This window comes from Podarcis pityusensis (assembly GCF_964106645.2).
Source record: "Podarcis pityusensis genome assembly, chromosome: 12".
Lineage (NCBI taxonomy): Eukaryota > Metazoa > Chordata > Lepidosauria > Squamata > Lacertidae > Podarcis > Podarcis pityusensis.
Genome location: NC_138037.1, coordinates 56,812,796 through 56,834,251, shown reverse-complemented (window position 1 = coordinate 56,834,251; position 21,456 = coordinate 56,812,796). Strand labels below are relative to the sequence as shown.

Here is a 21,456-nt window from a genome sequence, read left to right as displayed (position 1 = left end):
TCCAACAGTTTTTGAAATTTTAAACATCTCGCCTGCAACACTATTTACCAGCTACTGCCAGAAAGAAGGCCATCATATGGGTGGCATAACACAGTTGGGGGAAAGGCTGGGAACAAATCAGGGAGCAATCAAGGAGGCTGGGTGGAATTTAAGAGGGCACAGTAGCAAGCAAAATGGAATGGTTCTGAGGAGGAGCTGTTGACCAGCCTGCCAGCTAGGAGGCAGTTCATGCGTTTGGTAGCCATGGGTATCAGCTGTATGAAGGGCTTCTCAAGAACCTGCTGGGTTGCCCTATCTCCAGCACTGATGTGTGCCATTGGTGTCCCCACTCAATGCGCAGTCAGCATCAGTCTAAAGGAAGCATGGCTCTTTCCACAGGAATGGGAATCCTGATCACTCAGGGTTCCTGTCCCCATGAAGGAAGCCCTATGAAAGTACATCCCTACGTTTGTATGCCCCCCTCCCCCGCTTTCTGGCTGACGTCATATGTGCTTTGGCTGGGTAGGGCTGGTGCATGCATCTTAACATCAAGACCAACTGACTCATTCTTGAGAGCCCCTTCACATTCACATGGCCCTAAGTGGTAGCCGTCAGGTGGGTGGTGCTGTTGACGAAGGAGGAAGGAGCAGAGAAGGTGGGTGGAGATTTATTCGGAGCAACTCCAAGAGGCTGTGTTTCTTAGCCTCTATCTCTGAATATTGAATAAACAACATTGGCAAGAACTTTCCTTGTCTTATCCATTCCTGGCAACCTACCGTGGGGGGGTTGGATCCTCTGAAGCCTGACATTTACTAACCTTTATGCCATTCCATTAGTGCACTTCTCAGCTCATGGACAAAAGTATTTTATATCCCAATGTCTTATTTCTTACGCAGGGCCCAGGCAATTGTCTGAAGTGTGCCCATGTAAAAGATGGTCCTCATTGCGTTAAGTCATGCCCCGCTGGTATTTTGGGTGAAAATGATACCATTGTCTGGAAATATGCAGATGAAAATTCAGTGTGTCAACTATGTCATCCAAACTGTGTTCGCGGGTGAGTAGAAACACTTTATTTTAAAGCAAATTGAAGTGATAAGCATTTTAATTTGTGAATCTTAACTGTGTAAACAAAAATACTAAAAAATTAACATAACAAGCATGAAAGCAAGCAAGATACAATCAAAACTAAACAGAACTGGAGGAGGTTAAGGGTTGATATGATAGCCATGTTCAAATATATAAAAGGATGTCACATAGAGGAGGGAGAAAGGTTGTTTTCTGCTGCTCCAGAGAAGCGGACACGGAGCAATGGATCCAAACTACAAGAAAGAAGATTCCACCTAAACATTAGGAAGAACTTCCTGACAGTAAGAGCTGTTTGACAGTGGAATTTGCTGCCAAGGAGTGTGGTGGAGTCTCCTTCTTTGGAGGTCTTTAAGCAGAGGCTTGACAACCATATGTCAGGAGTGCTCTGATGGTGTTTCCTGCTTGGCAGGGGGTTGGACTCGATGGCCCTTGTGGTCTCTTCCAACTCTATGATTCTATGATTCTATGATTCTATGATTCTATGCTACATTCTAAAGATTTGGAAGTGATTTTGGTGTTTTAGGTTTTAAAAAATTGATTTAATACATGGGGGCATATAAAATCTTTTAAAAGATTAGTAGTTGAAAGTGGAACTGCTGAAGCTGTTGTGTCTGGTATACAGGAAAATATGTAATGTTGTCATGTTGAAATCCAATTATTTTAACTGATGTCATCAAGGTTCAACTTGCATATTTTCCCCCATGAGCCAAGTTTCAGCTTGGGGGATGAGATTATAATCAAGATATGAAGGGAAAGGTGTTTTTTTTAAAAAAAAGAACAACCTTTCCCAGTGCCATAGCCTTGTTTGATTTGGGTCCCACCCTGAGTGCTCACTGGAAGGACAGATCCTGAAGCTGAGGCTCCAATCCTTTGGCCACCTCATGAGAAGAGAAGACTCCCTGGAAAAGACCCTGATGTTGGGAAAGATGGAGGGCACAAGGAGAAGGGGACGGCAGAGGACGAGATGGTGGGACAGTGTTCTTGAAGCTACTAGCATGAGTTTGACCAAACTGCGGGAGGCAGTGGAAGACAGGAGGACCTGGCGTGCTCTGGTCCAGGGGATCACAAAGAGGCAGACTTGACTAAACGACTAAACAACAACTTACAGCTTGTTAACACTTCTAAAAGACTGAGACATCATAATGGTTCACACCTAGTTTTATGTGGGCAGCCCCAAAGAAGGCCCAGTTTTAAGAACCTCTTGGATTAGAACCATACTGACACCTGGTGGATAATTAAAATATTGTGTTTAGGGACTTCCTTATGGTACAACAGGATTGTCTAGACCAGGGGTCAGCAAACCTTTTCAGCAGGGGGCCGGTCCACTGTCCCTCAGACCTTGTTGGGGGCCAGACTATATTGTGGGGGAGAGAACAAATTCCTATGCCCCACAAATAACCCAGAAATGCATTTTAAATAAAAGGACACATTCTACTCATGTAAAAACATGCTGATTCCCGGACCATCCGCGGGTCAGATTTAGAAGACGATTGGGCCGGATGCAGCCCCCAGACCTTAGTTTGCCTACCCATGGCCTAAACAGATCTTTAAAAGGGATACATGCACTCAGTGCTTTTTTGGTTGAAAAATAAATGTGGTGCCAGTACCCGTGTAATGATAGAAGTGCTGTGGGTGCCAGCACAAAATGGCTGCCATGGGCAACAAAAAAGGAGGGGCTGGTACTCGGTACCCGTGAGTACTGCCACAAAAAGTCCTGAGTGCACTGAAGCCACAGCCTCATGTAAGGGATATTCTATTTTGTTTTAGAGAATACTTCTGGCAGAAAACTTCTGTCAGTTTAAGTCTTGTGACTTCCAACTAAAGAACTGGAGGGCTGAGAAAGACGCAGCCGGCGTGCGCCTTGCCCCTGCGACCCAGAGCTGCTTTCCCCCTGCTTGCAGAGAGGGCACCGTGGGCTGTGGCATCCTTCTCACAGCAGCCTCCTCCCATTGGGGCAGCTGAGAAGGAGGGAACAGGCCTGCACCCTGGCTCCTGCAAGCAGCGTCATAGCGCTGGGTTCACAGGGGCCAGGGCGCAGGCCTGTTGCATCCATCTCAGCTGCCCCCAACTGTAGAGTGCCGTGAGAAGGATGCAGCAGCCCATAGTGCCCTCCCAGTGAACTCTGCTCACAAAAGCAGTACTGGGCTTGTGGGGCCAGGGTGCAGGCCTGCTCACAGCACCCCGTGAGCCCCACTTTGCTTTTGCAAGTCTTGCAAAGTGGTGCTGGGCTTGCCATGAGCGTGTCCTGCTTTGCAGACATGGGTAGGGGTTGCTCTTGTGGCCTCGCCCCCATGGTGTGCCCTGCATGTGCGCCCTCCCTGGGCCCAGGCCAGGAAGGCTCCATCGCTGCATCTGTGCACATATTCCAGGCAGTACAGCATTACCAAAATCAACATTTTTCTTCAGTGAAAATAATACACAATGTCACTTTTAGGTGTTATCTGCGCAGGAGTGAATTTTCTGCAAGCAGCTCTCGTGTGACCCAGCTACTGATTGGGCCTGATCACAAGGACTACAAAATGGGTAGCCTACTAGGAATGGGTGCTGATTCCATGGGAAAGTTCTATGGATTTGGTCCCACATGGGTGGGTCATGCAAAGGTTATTACTGCTCTCTGAGAGCCTTTCACAGAAAAATGACTCTCTCAGATGGCAAAGATAACATTTTAAAGGGGCCCCACTTTTACCTTACAAGTTCAGACTCTATCACACATGATAAAGCAAGAGACAGTCTGATTTAATGAGTTTATATTCTAAAGTGACTCCTTGTTGAATGGGAATAGGAAGGTGTTCAAAACTTTTGGGTCATGGAAGGCCAGAGTAAAATAACAGATTCCATCTTACTGATGAAAGTGTGATTAGTAGATTGCAGAAATATCCAAACCTACCATACTTCTGTTTGGTTCTAAAACCTACATAGGAACATAGAACAGGCTCCTGGATCCGGCCAATGGCTCATCTAGTCCAGCATCCTGTTCCCGCACTGGCCAGCCAGATGCCTATGGGAAGGTAAAGGTAAAGGGACCCCTGACCATTAGGTCCAGTCGCGACCGACTCTGGGGTTGCGACGCTCATCTCACTTTATTGGCCAAGGGATCCGGCGTGTGTCCGCAGACAGCTTCCAGGTCATGTGGCCAGCATGACTAAGCCGCTTCTGGCAAACCAGAGCAGCGCACGGAAACGCTGTTTACATTCCCGCTGGAGCGATACCTATTTATCTACTTGCACTTTGTGCTTTCAAACTGCTAGGTTGGCAGGAGCTGGGACCGAGCAACGGGAGCTCACGCCGTTGCAGGGATTCGAACTGCCGACCTTCTGATCGGCAAGTCCTAGGCTCTGTGGTTTAACCCACAGCGCCACCTGCGTCCCTGCCTGTGGGAAACCTGCAAGCTAAACATGGACACAAGAGCATCTCTCCCCTTCTGTGGTTTCCAGCAGCTGGTATTCGGAAGCCTTGCTGCCTCCAGTTGTGGAGGCAGAGCAGAGCCATCCTGGCTGGTAGCCACTGACAGCCTTCTCTTTCATGAATTTCTTCTTCCACAATGCGGTGGCGGCTGTTGTCTTCTAGTATCAAATGTCCACAGGTTAACTGAATAGCCATCTTCATTGGCACTGTAGCGTGTGCTGGTGCTTCTTCCACCTCTCCCTCGTGGTGAGGACACAAGACTCCCTCCAGTTCCATTGTTGGCTTCTTCTGGCTCTTCTAGGCACGTCAAAGTTGGTACAACGGTAATAGTCGGGTAATAGATCTATATTATCAGGAAGACAGTGGGATCAGATTGCCCACAAGGGTGTGAGGAGTGTGGTTTTGTTAACTGAGGTTGCATACCCACCATACATTTAAAACACACGCAAACAAATCCTGAGAACTGTAGTTTACCAGAGAATTGTTTTTTCTTGTTAAATTCTTGTCCCAAAGTTTTTACATTAAGTATCCTGTGAGAGGCCATAAATCTAAGCAACCTGGCTGTAGATTAACTTGGAAATAGTGGGCTCAGGATAAACATTGTTCGAATTGTTTTGGAAAATTGGCCCAAACTTACTGTGACTGTACCAAGTGAATTAAAATGGTTGTATGTGCAGATGAAAACCCGTGTTCATGGTGACAGTGGATGGACTGCATAGTTTCAAGGATTTTTATGCAGGCCTCACTTTTACAGTAAATGAGGAGAGCATAAGAGATGTATTTCAAAGTTTCAAAGATTCAGTTTAATATTTAGCATTTCTTATCTTAGTTTCTGAATGAGCACTATAAAACTGTTCAAGAATGTTAAGAGGGGATATTTCTGGTTCTTTAAAATATGCACAACTTCTGTGGACTGTTGTCACAAAATCCCACATGTGATATATAGACTAAAGGAGAAGCTAATTTATATAAACAGCTTCTAAATCTTGAGAAGCTCTGGTATACCCATACCTCTGCTATCCATGAAACAGAACTGCATTAGCCTTTTGTGGGCAAATCCATGTTTTTTGCTCCTCCATTATAAAATCACCTTGCACGTCATAAGTCAAGTCATTAAGATTAAAGATTTTCCCTTAAACAAAAAATTATTCTGTTACACAGGGTGCACTGAATAGCCTGAGGTCTGGAATTGAGAGAGATCCCTTTGTGTTAGTTCTGTCCCCAGATATTTTAAACCAATACTTTTCTACTAGCAAGAATGTTAAAAGTGAGCATTTTGTCCACTCACAGCAAAATTGCTGGTTCCTTTCATGTAGTCCAGCAAACAGTTGTTTCTTTGTGATAGGATGCTTTGTGTGGTCTTTTTGAAGTCTGAATAAGGCACTGCTTTTTAAGAGATTGAATTTGTACTTTGGGAGGGGGGCGGGAATTGGAGGTTCTGTGCACCGTTTGAATAATGGACTCGAATAATGTTCTGGCAGGCTCTCTTCCCAGTATGCTTAAAACACTGAGTTAGAAGCTGTTCCTTTAGTACAATGCACCCTGCTCTTTTAACAAATGCATCTGGTTCAAGGATCTTGACATTTTCCCAGGTCCTGTATTTCCTTAGCAAGCTTGTTGTCTTTATATATTAAAAAAATGTGTGCAGGGCGAAAAAGTTGAAATGTCCATTGAAGAATCTAGCAGTAAACGTATTAATTCTGCTGCCTCTTCTCCATCTCTCTCTGTGTTTGTGTGTGTGGTTTTTTTACAGGTGCAAAGGACCAGGGCTTGAAGGTTGTCCTAATGGGTAACTATTGATAACTATTGCTAATTAATTACATGTCTATACTGAACATAACATGTATACACATACCCATATTTCATGGTTAAAATATGTTTTGCTTATGGCTAAAATATAATATTGAAACACTAGAAATCTAATGACCCTCTGAATATACAACATGGATTTCCAATGTGTATATATTATAGTCCCTGGAAAGGTCCCTGGAAAGCACAGCAAGTTAATATAATTTTGACTGTTCTGTAGTTTGCATTTTTTTTCTTATTCCTCTTCCTATTTCTGTTTGTTAATCAAGGCTAATATGTAATAGTCAATTGATTTTTATGTTGATTTAGGCTGACAAAGCATACATGCTGGCTGTCACAGCTCTGCATTAATGTTTATTTATTATTAAATTTATATACTAACCTTCATCACAAAATCTCAGGGTGGTTTACAACATAAGAACAAGATTAAAACACAAGTAAATCATTAAAACACCCCCCCCCCAAAAAAAAGAATCCCCCACCACATTACAAGGCTGTAGAATATTAATCTGCCCAAGGCTTGGTTGAAGAGAAACGTTTTCACTTGGCGCATAAAGATATATGATGAAGGCAGCAGGTGAGCCGCCCTGGAGCAGAACTAGAAGAATGATCTGGTTTTATCAAGGTTCTCAGCTCTGGATACTCAGTAGATAGTGAGTTGGCTTCCTCACCCTCATATGAGATTAAAGATAATTTCTTCTGTTTTTGCCTTCTAGTTCTAAGATCCCCTCCATTGCAGCTGGAGTTGTTGGAGGCATTCTCTGCTTTGTCGTTATCGCATTGGGCATTGGCCTTTACCTTCGTAGGCGTCGCATTGTTAGAAAACGTACTTTGCGCAGATTGCTGCAAGAAAGAGAGGTAGGTGCAGCACATTGTTTTGTAATGTACTGCCCAAAACTGACACAAACTATGTATTCCAGGGTCTTGGAGTCTTTTGCAAATTATCCGTGCAAATAAGCAATTATTTCCTATTCATTGCATGGAATCCAGGTGTCTTCCCTCAAAGAAGCACATCGGGGGTGGGGGGAGATAACACTCTTTTAGCAGGACCCAAACAATAGTCTATTCTTCCTAGGTAAATATGACTCTACACATGCTACTCAAGGCCATTGTGCAATCAGTCATGGCCATGATACTATGCCATACTGTGACCCTGTTGTCCATGTAAATTCTGGGCAGAACCTCGCTCATGTTAGAGCAAAACACTGGAGCCTCCATTTCTCCGCGACACTGAGATTTCATACCTGACCTTGAAACTGTAATGATGGATTTGCTTACCTTGAGCTTTAAAAACAAGGCTCGCAATCTTGTGAGTTCCTTGCCTTGTACTACATTATGTTATTCAGGAAAATCAGGTGAAATGTAAGTTTGTCACCTGTTTTGCTTTTCTCAAAAAAAAAAAAAAAAGAGGTAATCCTATCTGGGTTTTGTTTTTGCTTTTAATATAAAAAGTAGGAAGCCTGTCACTTTAAACCATATTCTTTTGGTATTTGACAGCTTGTTGAACCCCTGACTCCCAGTGGGGAGGCACCAAACCAGGCACTGCTAAGGATTCTAAAGGAAACCGAATTTAAAAAAATCAAAGTTCTTGGCTCTGGAGCGTTTGGTACCGTCTTTAAGGTAAGGTCAGAAAAGGATTGAATGGTTCAGATTAATCAGTGTTCTCTCATTGTATGTTGGTAAAACATTTGCTTGTTTGGCTCAGGAGTAACGCTTCTTCACTGCACTTGCCCCTCCCTTAGTATAGCATTAAACTTTCACTGGCATAAATACAGTTTTTAAGCCAGAAACTGAAAATAGGATTAGAAACCATCTTTAAACTTTGGTTTAAAAGCTAATTTTGGTTACTAGTAATTGTGGTTACAACAGTGGTACAGATTTCAATTCTGCACCTAGTTAACATTAAGTAAAAAGGCCTTCTCGGTAGTGGCACCCGTCCTGTGGAATGCCCTTCCACCAGATGTCAAAGAGAACAACAACTACCAGACTTTTAGAATGCATCTGAAGGCAGCCCTGTTTAGGGAAGTTTTTAATGTTTGATGCATTACTGTATTTTTATATTTTGTTGGAAGCTGCCCAGAGTGGCTGGGGAAGCCCAGCCAGATGGGCGGGGTATAAATAAATTATTATTATTATTATTATTATTATTATTATTATTGAGGGGGAGGAGCCTGAAAGCCCATATTACATTCCCCTTTCCCTAGCCAGGAGATGGGGCCGTTTTACATCTGATCTGGGCCATTGCTGCTGCTACTTCCCACTTTTGAGCAAGATGTTAATTAAAGCCTTTGCAAAAATCTCTACAAAAAGAGGACGTTTTGAGCAATTTTTTAGGAAATTCACCAAAATCTACACTTCTGACAGATTTTCCCAGACATTTCAGTGATTAGTGATTTCTGCCCAGATGCTGTTTACGAGGGCCGTATCCTAGCTATGTCTATGAAATTCCAGGAATATGGCGGCCCTAAATCGAACTAGTGCATTATTCAAACCCCAGTCAGAGCATGAGAGGGTTGAGGTCGAGGTCTCTTCCTGCTGTATGATTCTATGATCATTTCTAGAAATTTTGTGGTATATACTTAACCCTGAGGGGTTACCTAGCTCATTGTTGGCTTCTGCGTTCACATCCCTGTTGAAGTCTCCATATACTTTTCATGCAAACTTTTGCTCTTTAGCTCTATGCTAAATTTAACCTTTTTATTTTACAGGGGCTTTGGATTCCAGAAGGCGAGAGAGTTAAAATTCCTGTAGCAATTAAGGAATTGAGAGAGGCCACATCACCTAAAGCCAACAAAGAAATTCTTGACGTGAGTCCTCCCCCCCCCACACACTTTTGAAGCATTGAAATATTGGTTACTGCGATTTTATAGCATGAAGACAAATGTAAATTTATGTTCATCCTTAATTGGGTTTGGAGAGGAGACACTTTACATTTTTCATCAACTGCTTTTAGGAAGTAATTCTAAAGTAAAGTTGCCATATTTCAAAAGGTTTTTGGGCTAAAGTTGTTGAGCTTCCAACATGGCTTGCCTTATGTCTAGATTTCCCCGGACATTTCAGCAATTTCCGCCCGGACACTGCTTCTGTTTGCCATATTCCAACTATGTCCGGGGAATTCTGGGCGTATGGCAACCCTATTCTAAAGAGAACTGTTGCAGGCAGAGAAGGAGGTTCATGGCTAGAGATGCCCCAAGAGCTCCACCATTGTTCTACGGGAAGAGATTTGGCCCATGGTGGGGGCCAAAATGAGAAAGGCCGAGGGACTACAGGATTGTGGGGTGGGAAGAACTGGGGGAATTGAAGATGCTGGGAATCTCAGGTGAGCTACCCACATAGTGGAAGTTGCTTCCAGTACCAATCACTACATGGAAGCAGGAAAAGGTTCAGATAGTCTACTGTTGCAGAAGATAAGGCTCAGCAAAACAATTCTGGACATAGATATATACAGCTTGTAGGCAGTGATGTGGCACAGGGCGTGGCTGAGGGGGCCATCACCCTGGGTGCATTTTTGGTGGGTGCATCAAGGCCTCGTCGTGAGCAGCTGTGTCCTTCTCAGTGCTCTCCAGATTTTATATTTGGTGTTGGGTTCTTTTTTGAAAAATGTAAGTCGGTTTGAATAATAATAATAATAATAGTAATAGTAATAATAGTAATAATTTTTATTTGTATCCCTCCCTCCCCTGCTGGAGCTGGGCTCAGAGCGGCTAACATTATGAGACAAATCAATTGTAGTAATCCATAAATAAATGCAATAAATAATATAAACATAGATAAAACACACAGTGCTTATTTTGCTGTTGCTTCTGAAGTCCCACCTGCATGGGCCACTGTAGGAGCATTTCTGGAATGTTCCAATCCAACTAAGAAGTCCCCTTTCTGTGTTGTGTTCTAGCATGCAGCAATCCTGTTGGGCAGTGGGGATAACACCCTTCCTCGCATTTTTCCTTTTCCACTGTTACTTAAACTAGCAGGATCTTCCATTAGTTATGCTGCTTCCGAACTTTTCTGCAAGTATTAAAATCCAGTTCATTCTCCAGCCACAGCTCGTAATGACTTTATTAGGATAAGAGCTAATTCAGGAGATTTACCATCAAATACCACACATACTTGCAGCAGGTCATGGCGTACCTCAGAGATTTCCAAGATAAAGTGTAAAAACAAGAGCTTTGCTGTAATTTCTCAAAGCATTTTAAAGAACAGATGACTGCACAATGGCTTCATTATTCTTTCTTTGAGGGTTGGCGCCTGTTTCACTTGGCGGTATCAAATTTAATAGGCTCTGTCAAATTCTGGAACAGCTCCATATTCTGTGTGGCCAACATATACACACATCCCATACAATTAAATTCCCAGTTTAGTAGACTTCAGGTCAACTTTTGCAGGAGGGTGAGTTGGACTTTAGCACAGTTTGGGGAATATTGACTTAACTAAAAAATTAATACAGTATGTATCTGACATAACAGGAAGCAGAGGAAGAAGCAAATTTGGTTCACCATTCTGATTCAGCTACAGTAAATGGCAGTATCACAAGTCTTTAAACTTTCCTCGAAATAACTTTTTACAAAGTTTTGTTAATATAAGTATGTGTTACACACACGCGCGTGTGCGCACACACACACACTACATTTTACACACATATCTACACCAATGTTTATATTCCCAGTCCCCAGAACTCAGGGTGTAGTGTGTACCATCAAGGAAGGAAGGAATTAAATAACAGCAACCACAACAACAACCACATAGGAAAAGTTGGAGCTGCAGCAGATACTACAATTGCCAAGAGAAGCTTCTGAAAACTGACTCCACATAGTGAATAATCTGTGCCACATGCAGAGGATGAGTGCTGGATTAAACCCTGTGGAGCCCCCCCCCCCGCCCCGGCAGTCAAAATCTCAGGGGGGGCTTGAGTATTATTTTGATTCATTGTTGTGGGGCCTGTAAAAGGTGTAGGGCCCGTAGGCTGGTGCCTACTCTGCCTATTTGGTAATCTAGCACTGCAGAGAATGATTATCCAATGTTAGTTAAGCTGAGTGCATTTTTTCCTAAAAAATATTTAGGGGAACTACTACTGCTACTACTACTACTACTACTACTAATAATAATAATAATAATAATAATAATTTATTATTTATACCCTGCCCATCGGGCTGGGTTTCCCCAGCCACTTTGGTCGGCTTCCAACAAAATATTAAAAATACAACAAAACACCAGATATTAAAAACTTCCCTAAACTCCCATTTTCCTACTCATATTGAAATACTGCCCTTCAATGAGGCCAAACTTAGATTCGCAAAATGTTTAGGGGTATGTGTACCCCTGCGTCCCCCCAGAAAAAAGCACTGATTAAGCTTAAAGACATTGGTTTCATTGGATCTACTCTGCATATGACTTGGACTAGTTCACCATGTTCCATGATGGGGAACCTCAGTCCCAGGGGGGCAGGAAGCAGTTAGAAACCTCTGACTTTTGGATGACTGGAATGTATCCTACTGAGTTAGATCAGTTGCTCTGACCCCTTTTTCTCCTAGCCCTGACCCCCCTGGCATGTGGCCCCCAGAAGGTTCCCCAATAAAGAATGTGGCCCTCGGGCTCAAAAAGGTTCTTCTCCACCCCTCTGTCTGCAGGAAACTTTTAACTCTGAAATGTGGGGCTTTCCACTTGCACTTCATATTTATGCAGCAGTTCTACCGCCTCATTCTTTATAACAATATTTATATTTATTAAAATATAGAGTCATGTACAAAGCATGATGAACACAGCCTAATTACTTAACAATATAATTTCATGAGCTTCTTTTTCCTGATCAGGAAGCCTATGTCATGGCGAGTGTTGACAACCCCCATGTCTGCCGTTTGCTGGGAATCTGCCTCACCTCCACTGTTCAGCTCATCACGCAGCTTATGCCGTATGGCTGCCTTCTTGATTATGTTCGAGAGCACAAGGATAACATTGGATCCCAGCACCTTCTCAACTGGTGTGTGCAGATTGCAAAGGTAAATTAAGGAATTAAGTTCAACTTGCTGCTCAACTGGGACGCAGGTGGCGCTGTGGGTTAAACCACAGAGCCTAGGACTTGCCGATCAGAACGTCGGCGGTTTGAATCCCCGGGATGGGGTGAGCTCCCGTTGCTCGGTCGCTGCTCCTGCCAACCTAGCAGTTCGAAAGCATGTCCAAGTGCAAGTAGATAAATAGGTACTGCTCCTGCGGGAAGGTAAACGGTGTTTCCGTGCGCTGCTCTGGTTTGCCAGAAGTGGCTTAGTCATGCTGGCCACATGACTTGGAAGCTGTACGCCGGCTCCCTCGGCCAATAAAGTGAGATGAGCCCCACAACCCCATAGTCAGCCACGACTGGACCTAATGGTCAGGGGTCCCTTTACCTTTACCTTAGCTGCTCAACTAGCTGATATTATACAATTTAAAGAGCTAGCTGAAGCAGACATAAGGGAATGTATACATCCACCAGGAATTCTGGATTTTTGGGAAGCTGTTTTTGAAAACTCAGCTGAATTTTAAACTATCTAGCACACAGTGAGGATTGGTGCAGCATATTTGTTTTATTATTATTATTATTATTCAAAGTTAAAACACACACTGGGTAAGTAGTGTTAGTCTTGAAGCCAAATCTGCTTGTCTAGAAATCGTAGCAAATCCATCACCCGGGCAGGAAACCAGATCCCAAAGGTGCTCTTCCACAGAGTTCATTCCTTTATTTCTTCCTATGGCTTTGAAATAACATTTTCTGAAGGACGTTATCTTTAATTATCTGAAGCATAGAATTTTTCTCAGCACAAAAGTGTCTCAAGAGGCAGTTCATAACCTTTCTAATAAAAAAGGGAGGGGATTTTGAAGTGGAATATCAGAGTACTATGAGAGATGCAGTTACTATTTATAAATCTAGAAACTAGTATATAATAAAATTATGCTGTAAATCACCTCTTTTTCTAGGATTAGATCAAATAGAATATTACCTAATACATGGCATTCCAGTTATATTATAGCATAATACAGGCATATACTCAATTGTGGAAGGAATAGCTGATTTAATAAACTGGAACTATTTAAGTCCTTGACTGAGGTTACTCTTGATAGGATTTTGTTGGGGTTGTTGATTTGATTTGATTTGATTTGATTTGATTGAGAATAACAGCTCATTAAAGCTACATTTATTTCATGAAAACAGCTTTTCTTGTGGCCTTCTGCCAGTTTGTTAGGGTAAGTTGTTTGGCAACATTGGGAGCCCTTAGCACATTGTGGGAGTTCATCTGAAAATGTTTAGTAGATACTATGATGTTGGTCCAAGGTTAATGGATAAAGGATGGGGGTGGACACTTGGGAGAAAAACATTTTCCTATTACTGTGTCATCATCACATTTCTGTTTGGGGGGATTTCACCCCCGCCCCAAGCATTAATGGGCTTTTTCTCTGTTGGCCTCTTTCAAAAATGAGTTGATTGTAGTTCTTTCAAAGGCTCCATTTTCACAAGCATATAAGAATGCCAGTGTTTCATAATGTGTAAAGGTTCTGGTTACAGTTATTAACAGTCATGTACCAACAATGACAACTACAAAACAAGGGAAGTATTCGTTAGTACTATAGAATATCACAAATACAGTTTATTATTTTAGCATGAAAACATAAATTCTGCTATTTGTTAATGGTGTAGAGAATAGAGGATTTCTGCCTTCACAGTTTTTAGTCAGCCCAAAGATGCAGCATTTTCCACCACCCACAAGACAAATAAATTTGCTCCTGCTGCTGCTCTGAATTCCTCTGTTTCCTCTGTGAAGTTCTGAATTGAAAGAGGCTGTATATGGAGATCCTTTGGATTAATATGGTGGCATATATTTGTGTCTTTATGACCATTTAAGATGAGTTGATATCTTAGTTGACTTGTTGAAAGCAGTGATTTGAATGTATCTGCGTAGATTTCAGCACATGGAGAAACATTCCTATGATTCCTTTCCCATACATCCAACATTTAATACTATGTATATTTACCGATCTACACTCAAACCTCAGTTGTCAAACCTAATCTGTTCCAGAAACCTGTTCAGCTTCTGAAATGTTTGACAACTGAGTCTGGTCACCAGGGAAGATAGAGCAGCTCTGCCCAGCCGTTATTGGACTGCACATCTTTGGCCAGTGACCATGGAGGTGTTGGAGGCTGTGTAGTCCAAAACATGAGAATCCAGAGTTAGGAACTGCTGTAAAACACAAGATCCAAAGTTGGCACCTAAACCTGGCAGTGGACTCTTACCTTCCTAGGTATTGGAAGGATCTTTGTGACAATATATACTTAGGCAGTATAAGCCTAAAAACATCTAATCACTTCTCTAGCTTTGCAACCATTTCCCACAATGGTGAAATCTCGTTGGAACTGGCCATTTATTGTATGGAGCGATAGTCCTTTAATATTCTACGTAGCATGGCTATTGGTGTGGGGCGATAAAAAAGATTTTTACAACTATTTATTGGATGCAGGGAATGAATTACCTGGAGGAACGTCGTTTGGTACACCGTGATTTAGCCGCCCGGAATGTCCTGGTTAAGACTCCTCAGCATGTGAGGATCACTGACTTTGGATTGGCCAAACTGCTTGGTGCAGAAGAAAAGGAATACCATGCAGAAGGAGGAAAAGTAAGAAAGATGATGATGATAATTTTTAAAAAATTCATTCCTCTTGGTTTGTTTGATAGAATTCTGGTGCATTTCTGTCTCAAGAGTTTTTGAATCACTCCCATACAGTCCCTGAAGAAATCTCTTGCCCACATAAGAAAACAAAAAGAGCCTGATCCAGCGACCAGGCCCATCTAGTCCAGCATCCTGCACTCACAGTGGCCAGCCTGATACATGTGAGAAGGTCACACACAGGAGCTGAGCGCAAGAGCCCTCTCCCCTCCTGCCTTTTCCAGCAACTGGTATTCAGAAGCATCCCTGCCATTGTGGCAAGTAGCCATTGATAGCCTTATCCTCCATTAATTTGTCCAGTTTTCTTTCGGAGCCATCTAAGCGGGTGGCTATCACTGCCTCCTGAGAGGGAGTTCCATAGCTGAATTACATGCTGAGTTAGTAATTACTTTGTTTTATCTGTCCTGATTCTTCCAACATTCAGCTTCATTGAATGTCCATAAATTCTAGTGTTATAGGAGAAAGCAAAAAAACACCTCTCCGCTTTCTTCAAGCCAAGCATAGCTTTATAAACTTACAGCATGTCACCTCTTACTCACCTGTTCTCTAAACTAAAAAGTCTCAGATGCTGCAACCATTTCTCAAAGGGGAATTGCTCCAGCCCCTTGATCGTGTTGTTTGCCCTTTTCTGAACATTTTCCTAATATGCAATATCTTAGATGACAAAAATGCATTGAAATTTAAACTGATAAACAAAGCACTGGCATTACTATGTTACCTATCTATGCTAGCAGCCATCTGTTAAACTCTTCTCAATAGAAGCAGCTATGCATAGTAATAATATGTGTTATAAATGGAAAGTGTTTTATTGGTGGCAAACTTCTAGTTTACATATTCTGAACAACAGTTTTATGCACCATAAATATTATTACCAGGCCCAAATTGCATTCTGTTCTTCTGTTTAATTGGCTGTCTTCTTACATCCAGTTTTTCAAAATAACTTACCCTTGCGCTCATCCCAATTGTTTCTCAGTGCTTACTATTTAGCATTCAGATTTAGCAATTACATTGCTATCTTCCTAGGTTCCTATTAAATGGATGGCGCTGGAGTCTATTCTGCATCGCATTTACACCCACCAAAGTGATGTTTGGAGTTATGGTAAGTGCTATGCTGATTCTTGATAGGCAGCTGAGCAGATTTTATGATCTTCTGAAAGAGTTCATTTCCCCCCATGATGTTTATAAGAATATATTTAATAGGGAAAGTTATTGAACATTATGATTATAAACACACAAAACATTTCACTAATATGTATGTGGAGAAAGGGAGTAAGGGATTTTTCTCAGGTGTTTATCATAATTTTACGCTTCAGTTCCTAAACAGTTTCTTAAAAGAAGTGTAGATTAGTGCAGGTTAAGGCTTTGTTCCTCTGAGGCAGTAAAGCTGTGTCTAGGCTGTACCACTTCAGACTACGGGGGGGGGGGGGCCTCAGATGATGGATTGCACCTCCCATACAAAAAAACCTCCAAATCACTTGTGTAGGTATCTAATGTATCAACAACAATGCAGGGATAGGACCCCTTTGAGAACACCTAGCTTCTGATGTGGCGATAACTAGCACATGCACCATTCTGATGAGACAGCAGGCAGGCAGGTAGAGTCCAGAAAGGCTCCCTCACAGAGAGAGTCATTCACCACCCCATGGAGCCCATTGCCCACCCCTTCCCTGGCTCGCTTTTATGAGCCAGGATGGGCAAGGATCAAGGAGACAGGTGGTTGGTTTCATTCATCCAAGCAGCCTTTCCACATCCTCAGAAGTAACAGGTTGAAACTGATCCCATGCAACTTGACTAGACAGATCTCTGGCACTCTCCCACTCTTCCTACCACAGTGGAGTCTACTTCTTTTCGAATTTAATACAGTGGTACCTCGGGTTAAGTACTTAATTTGTTCCGGAGGTCTGTTCTTAACCTGAAACTGTTCTTAACCTGAAGCACCACTTTAGCTAATGGGGCCTCCTGCTGCTGCCGCGCCGCCAGAGCATGATTTCTGTTCTCATCCTGAAGCAAAGTTCTTAACCCGAGGTACTATTTCTGGGTTAGCGGAGTCTGTAACCTGAAGCGTATGTAACCCAAGGTACCACTGTAAATTTTATCTGCAAAATCATTGCAGGTCCTTATCAGGCCCCAGTGGTGAAGGTGGTTGCGTTAGATGACGAACCACCTGAAAGAGTCTTCTGGAACTGTTTTCCACAGATGCAATAGTTGAGAAGTTTCTCTTCGCCATCACTCGGTAGACTGGACTTTGAGCACTAACCCATGTTCAGTCTGATTTGGAATGAATTCTTCGCCCTTGGTGCTGTAGCTGTCTTTGAGATTGTTTCATTGCCCTCAGCTCCAGGAAAAACCACAGAACCATCTGAGCTCCATGCAATCGATGAGGGTGCTTTGGAACCAGACATTTGATAGCCCTGGTTAACTCCACCTTTCAGCAGGCCACCAGGGAATCAGCTGAAAGGGCATCAACCTGGGATAATACATCCCCTACCATTCTCTGGAAGCTGTTTGGATCCACTAAGTGTTGGGGGCAGACCATTCAAATTGGTCCTACCTCCATGCAGAGAGTAAAGGTTGTGGAGAAGTCTAGTTGCATCAGGAAGTGATCTAATCGTGGCACTTCTTTTGTTCCACTGGAACTTAATGTCACATAACCAATATCCATAGAAGTAAACACCAGATCTAAGGCTTGTCCACGGCTATGAGTACAGCCAGAGTTATTCAGGGACAGCCCTATGGAGGCCATGCTTTCTACAAAGTCCCAAATGGCCCCTTGTAAGGTTGTGTTGGTATGGATGCTAAAATCACATAGGATCACCAAACTAGGTGTCTCCAGGAGAACATCCACCACGGCCTGAAGCAGCTCTGGCAGGGAATCCTTGGTGCAGCTGGGAAGTCGGTACATCAATATGAATCCTTTACTGCCCCTATCGCCCCTGTGCCTGATGAAAACTAGTGACTTCCTAAAAATCACTGCAACCCCCCCCTCCCCACCCATAGGATCTGGGTTGCTGTGTGTAAGAGAAACCTGGCAGACAAGCAGCAGCAAGAACAAGCCCAGCTGCCATGTCCTGTCAAGTCTCTGTTATGCATGGCAGGTCACAACCTCCATCCACCAGCATGTCATGAATGGCAGTGGTCTTGACCTGGCATTACACAGTGTCACTTTAAGGTCATGTGGGATACCCTTATTGATACCAGAGAGCAACAAAACTTGCCTGCTTAGTAATGACATGATCCAACCCTCAAGCAACTCCTCCTCCCACCCGTGATCACTGAGACTGGGTGTCTCAGAGCATCCTCCCTAGTGGAATGTGCCCCAGCAATTCTGTTGACTAGGGCCCACTCCCAGGGCAGGCCTTTCCCTCTCCCCTGAAAACAAATTAATTCAGCCTGGCTGTGCCCTTCCTGGCATAAGCCCCCTCCGCCTATCAGGAACCAGATCCTATGCCTGCCCCCTGCTTTGGCAAATGGGGATGCAGGCTGGGACTTGGGCTGTGCAGGGGCGGAGCCAATGGAGTCGAGGGTGGGCTTCCCTTGGATCCGCCCCTCACACATTTAAGCAGCCAGCACAAATTAAAACAACTCTCAAATAAAACCTTTAAAACACCCAAGTTAAAAACCACATTCCCATTAAAACAATTTTACCATGGGGGCTGACCATGCCCTCATTCTGCCCCCGAAGTGCTGCCCCAGCAGCTGGTGTAGGCCTAGCTGGGGCAGCAGATGTTTTCAGTGCTGCCTGCCTGCCCAGGGTCCCTGCAGGCCTCTCTGCAGTCCTTTTACGCCCCCAGACAGCAACTGCGCATCTGCAGGCGAACTAGGAGTATTCCTCCCTATAGGATGAGTCTTTAACATGCTGGTTTGCTATGACATTTCAGGTGTCACAGTTTGGGAATTGATGACATTTGGATCAAAACCGTATGATTGTATCCCAGCCAGTGAAATTTCCTCTGTCCTGGAGAAAGGAGAGCGGTTGCCTCAGCCTCCCATTTGTACAATAGATGTCTACATGATCATGGTCAAATGTAAGTCAATTCCTTGATTAAATGTCTATATAAACACTGTGCTGAAAGTGTGTTGCTCTACAAATGGGCAGCTCACAGGATCTGTACCAGCCACAAAGGGAGTTAAGCAAGGTTGTATCCTAGCACCTGCACTGTTTATATATAAATGATATTGTCCAGAATTTAACATCCCCAGAATATCATTCCCCTAAATTGGCCACAAAAGCCATTTCTATATTATTATACACAGATGATGCGGTACTTCTATCTCAAACGAAAGTGGGCCTAAAAAGATTGATGAGGGCATTCTCAGGATACTGACAAAGAGAACAGCTGGCTGTGAATTAGAAGAAAACCAAAGTCATGCTGTTTTCAAGAAACTATAGGGCCCATAGATGGTATATGGATAATCAGTTGATCAAACAAGTAAAAGTAATTAAATACCTCGGCCTTACTTTTCAGTCAACAGGGTCATGGGGCGCACATCAGAAATATGCAAAGGAAAAAGTGTCTCAAAGTACCAAAATTCTGACATGCTTTTCCATACAAAAGGTGGCAATCACATACCATCAGCACTTGAAGCGTTTAAAGCTAAACCCCAGCACAGTTATTATATGGGGCTCAGATTTGGACAGGCGCTCACCTTGGATCTACAGAAGCTGTTCAATCTAAGTTCCTAAGGCATTTTTTTCCTGTTCCATCCTGTGTTCCAAATGCTTCATTGGTCTTGGAGACTAATCTCCCCTCTGTTGAATTAGATTTGGTGTAGGGCATTTAATTATTGGCTTAGGCAATAATTAATTAAATTGCCTAAGCCAAGGCCTCGGCATGCCTCCGCCCATCGCCCTCTCCCATGGCCGCTGGGTGCCCTCAGTGCGCACTCAGCAGCGGCCGGTCGAGGCTCCGCTTAGCCAGGCTGCCACAGCAAGCGCTCTGACTGGCACTGATCCTGCCTCATCCTCGCGGCTTCCTCAAGCACCCCTCTTTGGCCACCGGCTTTGCCCGATGCCCAGTCAGCTGGCCAGCCCAGAAAGGCACAAAGCAGCTGCCTCTGCCCCCTGCAAGCCCCTCCCGCCAGTTCCCATGGAAAGAAAATGCCCTCTCCCTCCTAGTTCTGCGTGGATGCTGAACTTTCCCCACCTTTCCAGCTCCAGCCTAGCTGCTTTTACTCGAAAGTAAGCTGCTGCCCCTCCTCCCCAAGGAGCTCCTCATCCGGTAAAGGGGGAATTGGACATTTGGGAGTGTGTTGGCTTCCTGTGCGCACCAAGGGCCCTGGGAAGGGGCTGGTGTGGGGGTAATAATTTGTTGTTTTTATCATCATCATCATAATTTATTATTTATACCCCACCCATCCAGCTGGGTTTCCCCAGCCAAATGTAATATGTTTAAGTTGAAGAATGACAATGAGATAGTGTGGTAGGTCACTGCCAGTTTTTTATATTGGTTAGTAGCCACAGCCTACTGGAAGTTGGACATGTCTGTTCTAGCAGATCAAGATACCCAGGTGACAGCAAAAACCGCAAAAAAGAATTAGCAGGGGCAATTAGAATAAGATCTATTATTTGATTATTGATGTAAACCTCCAAAACATATTTTGTATAGTTAAGTTTCTACTTCTGTTTCAGTACATTGTATTTTATTGCTATGGCTAGTGGCCGATGCAAATAAGGATTCTTCTGATTCTGATTCCTTGTATGTGTTAGCATGGTTCATTGAACCATGCAGTATACCTTTTTAAAACAATATGCTTAAGATTGCCAATCATTGGGAAATATGACCCCAGTTACAATTCACAAGGCAGTGTTGTGAAATAGCCCCATATACAGGTGAAACTCGAAAAATTTGAATATCATGGAAAAGTTCATTTATTTCAGTAATTCAACTTAAAAGTTGAAACTAACAACTAGCAAAGCGAGATATGTCAAGCCTTTATTTGTTGTGATGATTATGGCATACAGCTGCGATGGATTATGCTGGCTGGGGCTTACCTGGGCCCCCACAATATTTTATTCAAGTTGGCACCCCTGATCCTACTTAAGTATGAATCTTTTCTCCCTCCTTAAACGGTATATAAGGAACCTGGCAGAAGTGTTCTTTTTCAGTTTAAGAAAAGGTACATAAAATCATCCACTAGGTGGCATTAAATACTTCATTTTGAATTTATGACAGATCTGCTGTAAATTACAAAGCTAAAGCTAAATTCACATTAGGAAAGTACATTTACTGAAACCAACCCCCAAGTGTTCACAAAGGTATGGCAGACCTCTAAGTTCTCCAGGACTCTTAATCAGACAAGATAATAAACAAAGTAGGCATACCAAAAAACAAAAACAGAAATTATGACAGTATTGTGCTTGTGGATTCTGTTTTCAGATGGAGATTGCAGACAAAATACCCCCCACCCCGTGTTACAGATATCAGGTTATAGACCTAGGATTTTTTGGAGTAAAGAAGCAGTGGTGGTTTCCCAATTCTAGGGATCGTT

At 43.2% G+C, this 21,456-nt stretch overlaps 1 protein-coding gene across 2 annotated transcripts in view; it reads left to right on the top strand.

The window, feature by feature from the left end:
- The window catches only part of EGFR (epidermal growth factor receptor), a 147,048-nt gene that overhangs the window by 115,528 nt on the left and 10,064 nt on the right, over positions 1–21,456 (top strand). For both annotated transcript variants that reach the window (XM_080975747.1, XM_080975746.1), the window contains exons 15-23: positions 876–1,033; positions 6,224–6,259; positions 6,996–7,137; positions 7,777–7,899; positions 8,988–9,086; positions 12,087–12,272; positions 14,761–14,916; positions 15,991–16,066; positions 18,846–18,992. In XM_080975747.1, coding sequence (XP_080831873.1) covers positions 876–1,033; positions 6,224–6,259; positions 6,996–7,137; positions 7,777–7,899; positions 8,988–9,086; positions 12,087–12,272; positions 14,761–14,916; positions 15,991–16,066; positions 18,846–18,992 — 1,123 coding nt within the window. The remainder of the gene's footprint in view (positions 1–875; positions 1,034–6,223; positions 6,260–6,995; positions 7,138–7,776; positions 7,900–8,987; positions 9,087–12,086; positions 12,273–14,760; positions 14,917–15,990; positions 16,067–18,845; positions 18,993–21,456) is intronic.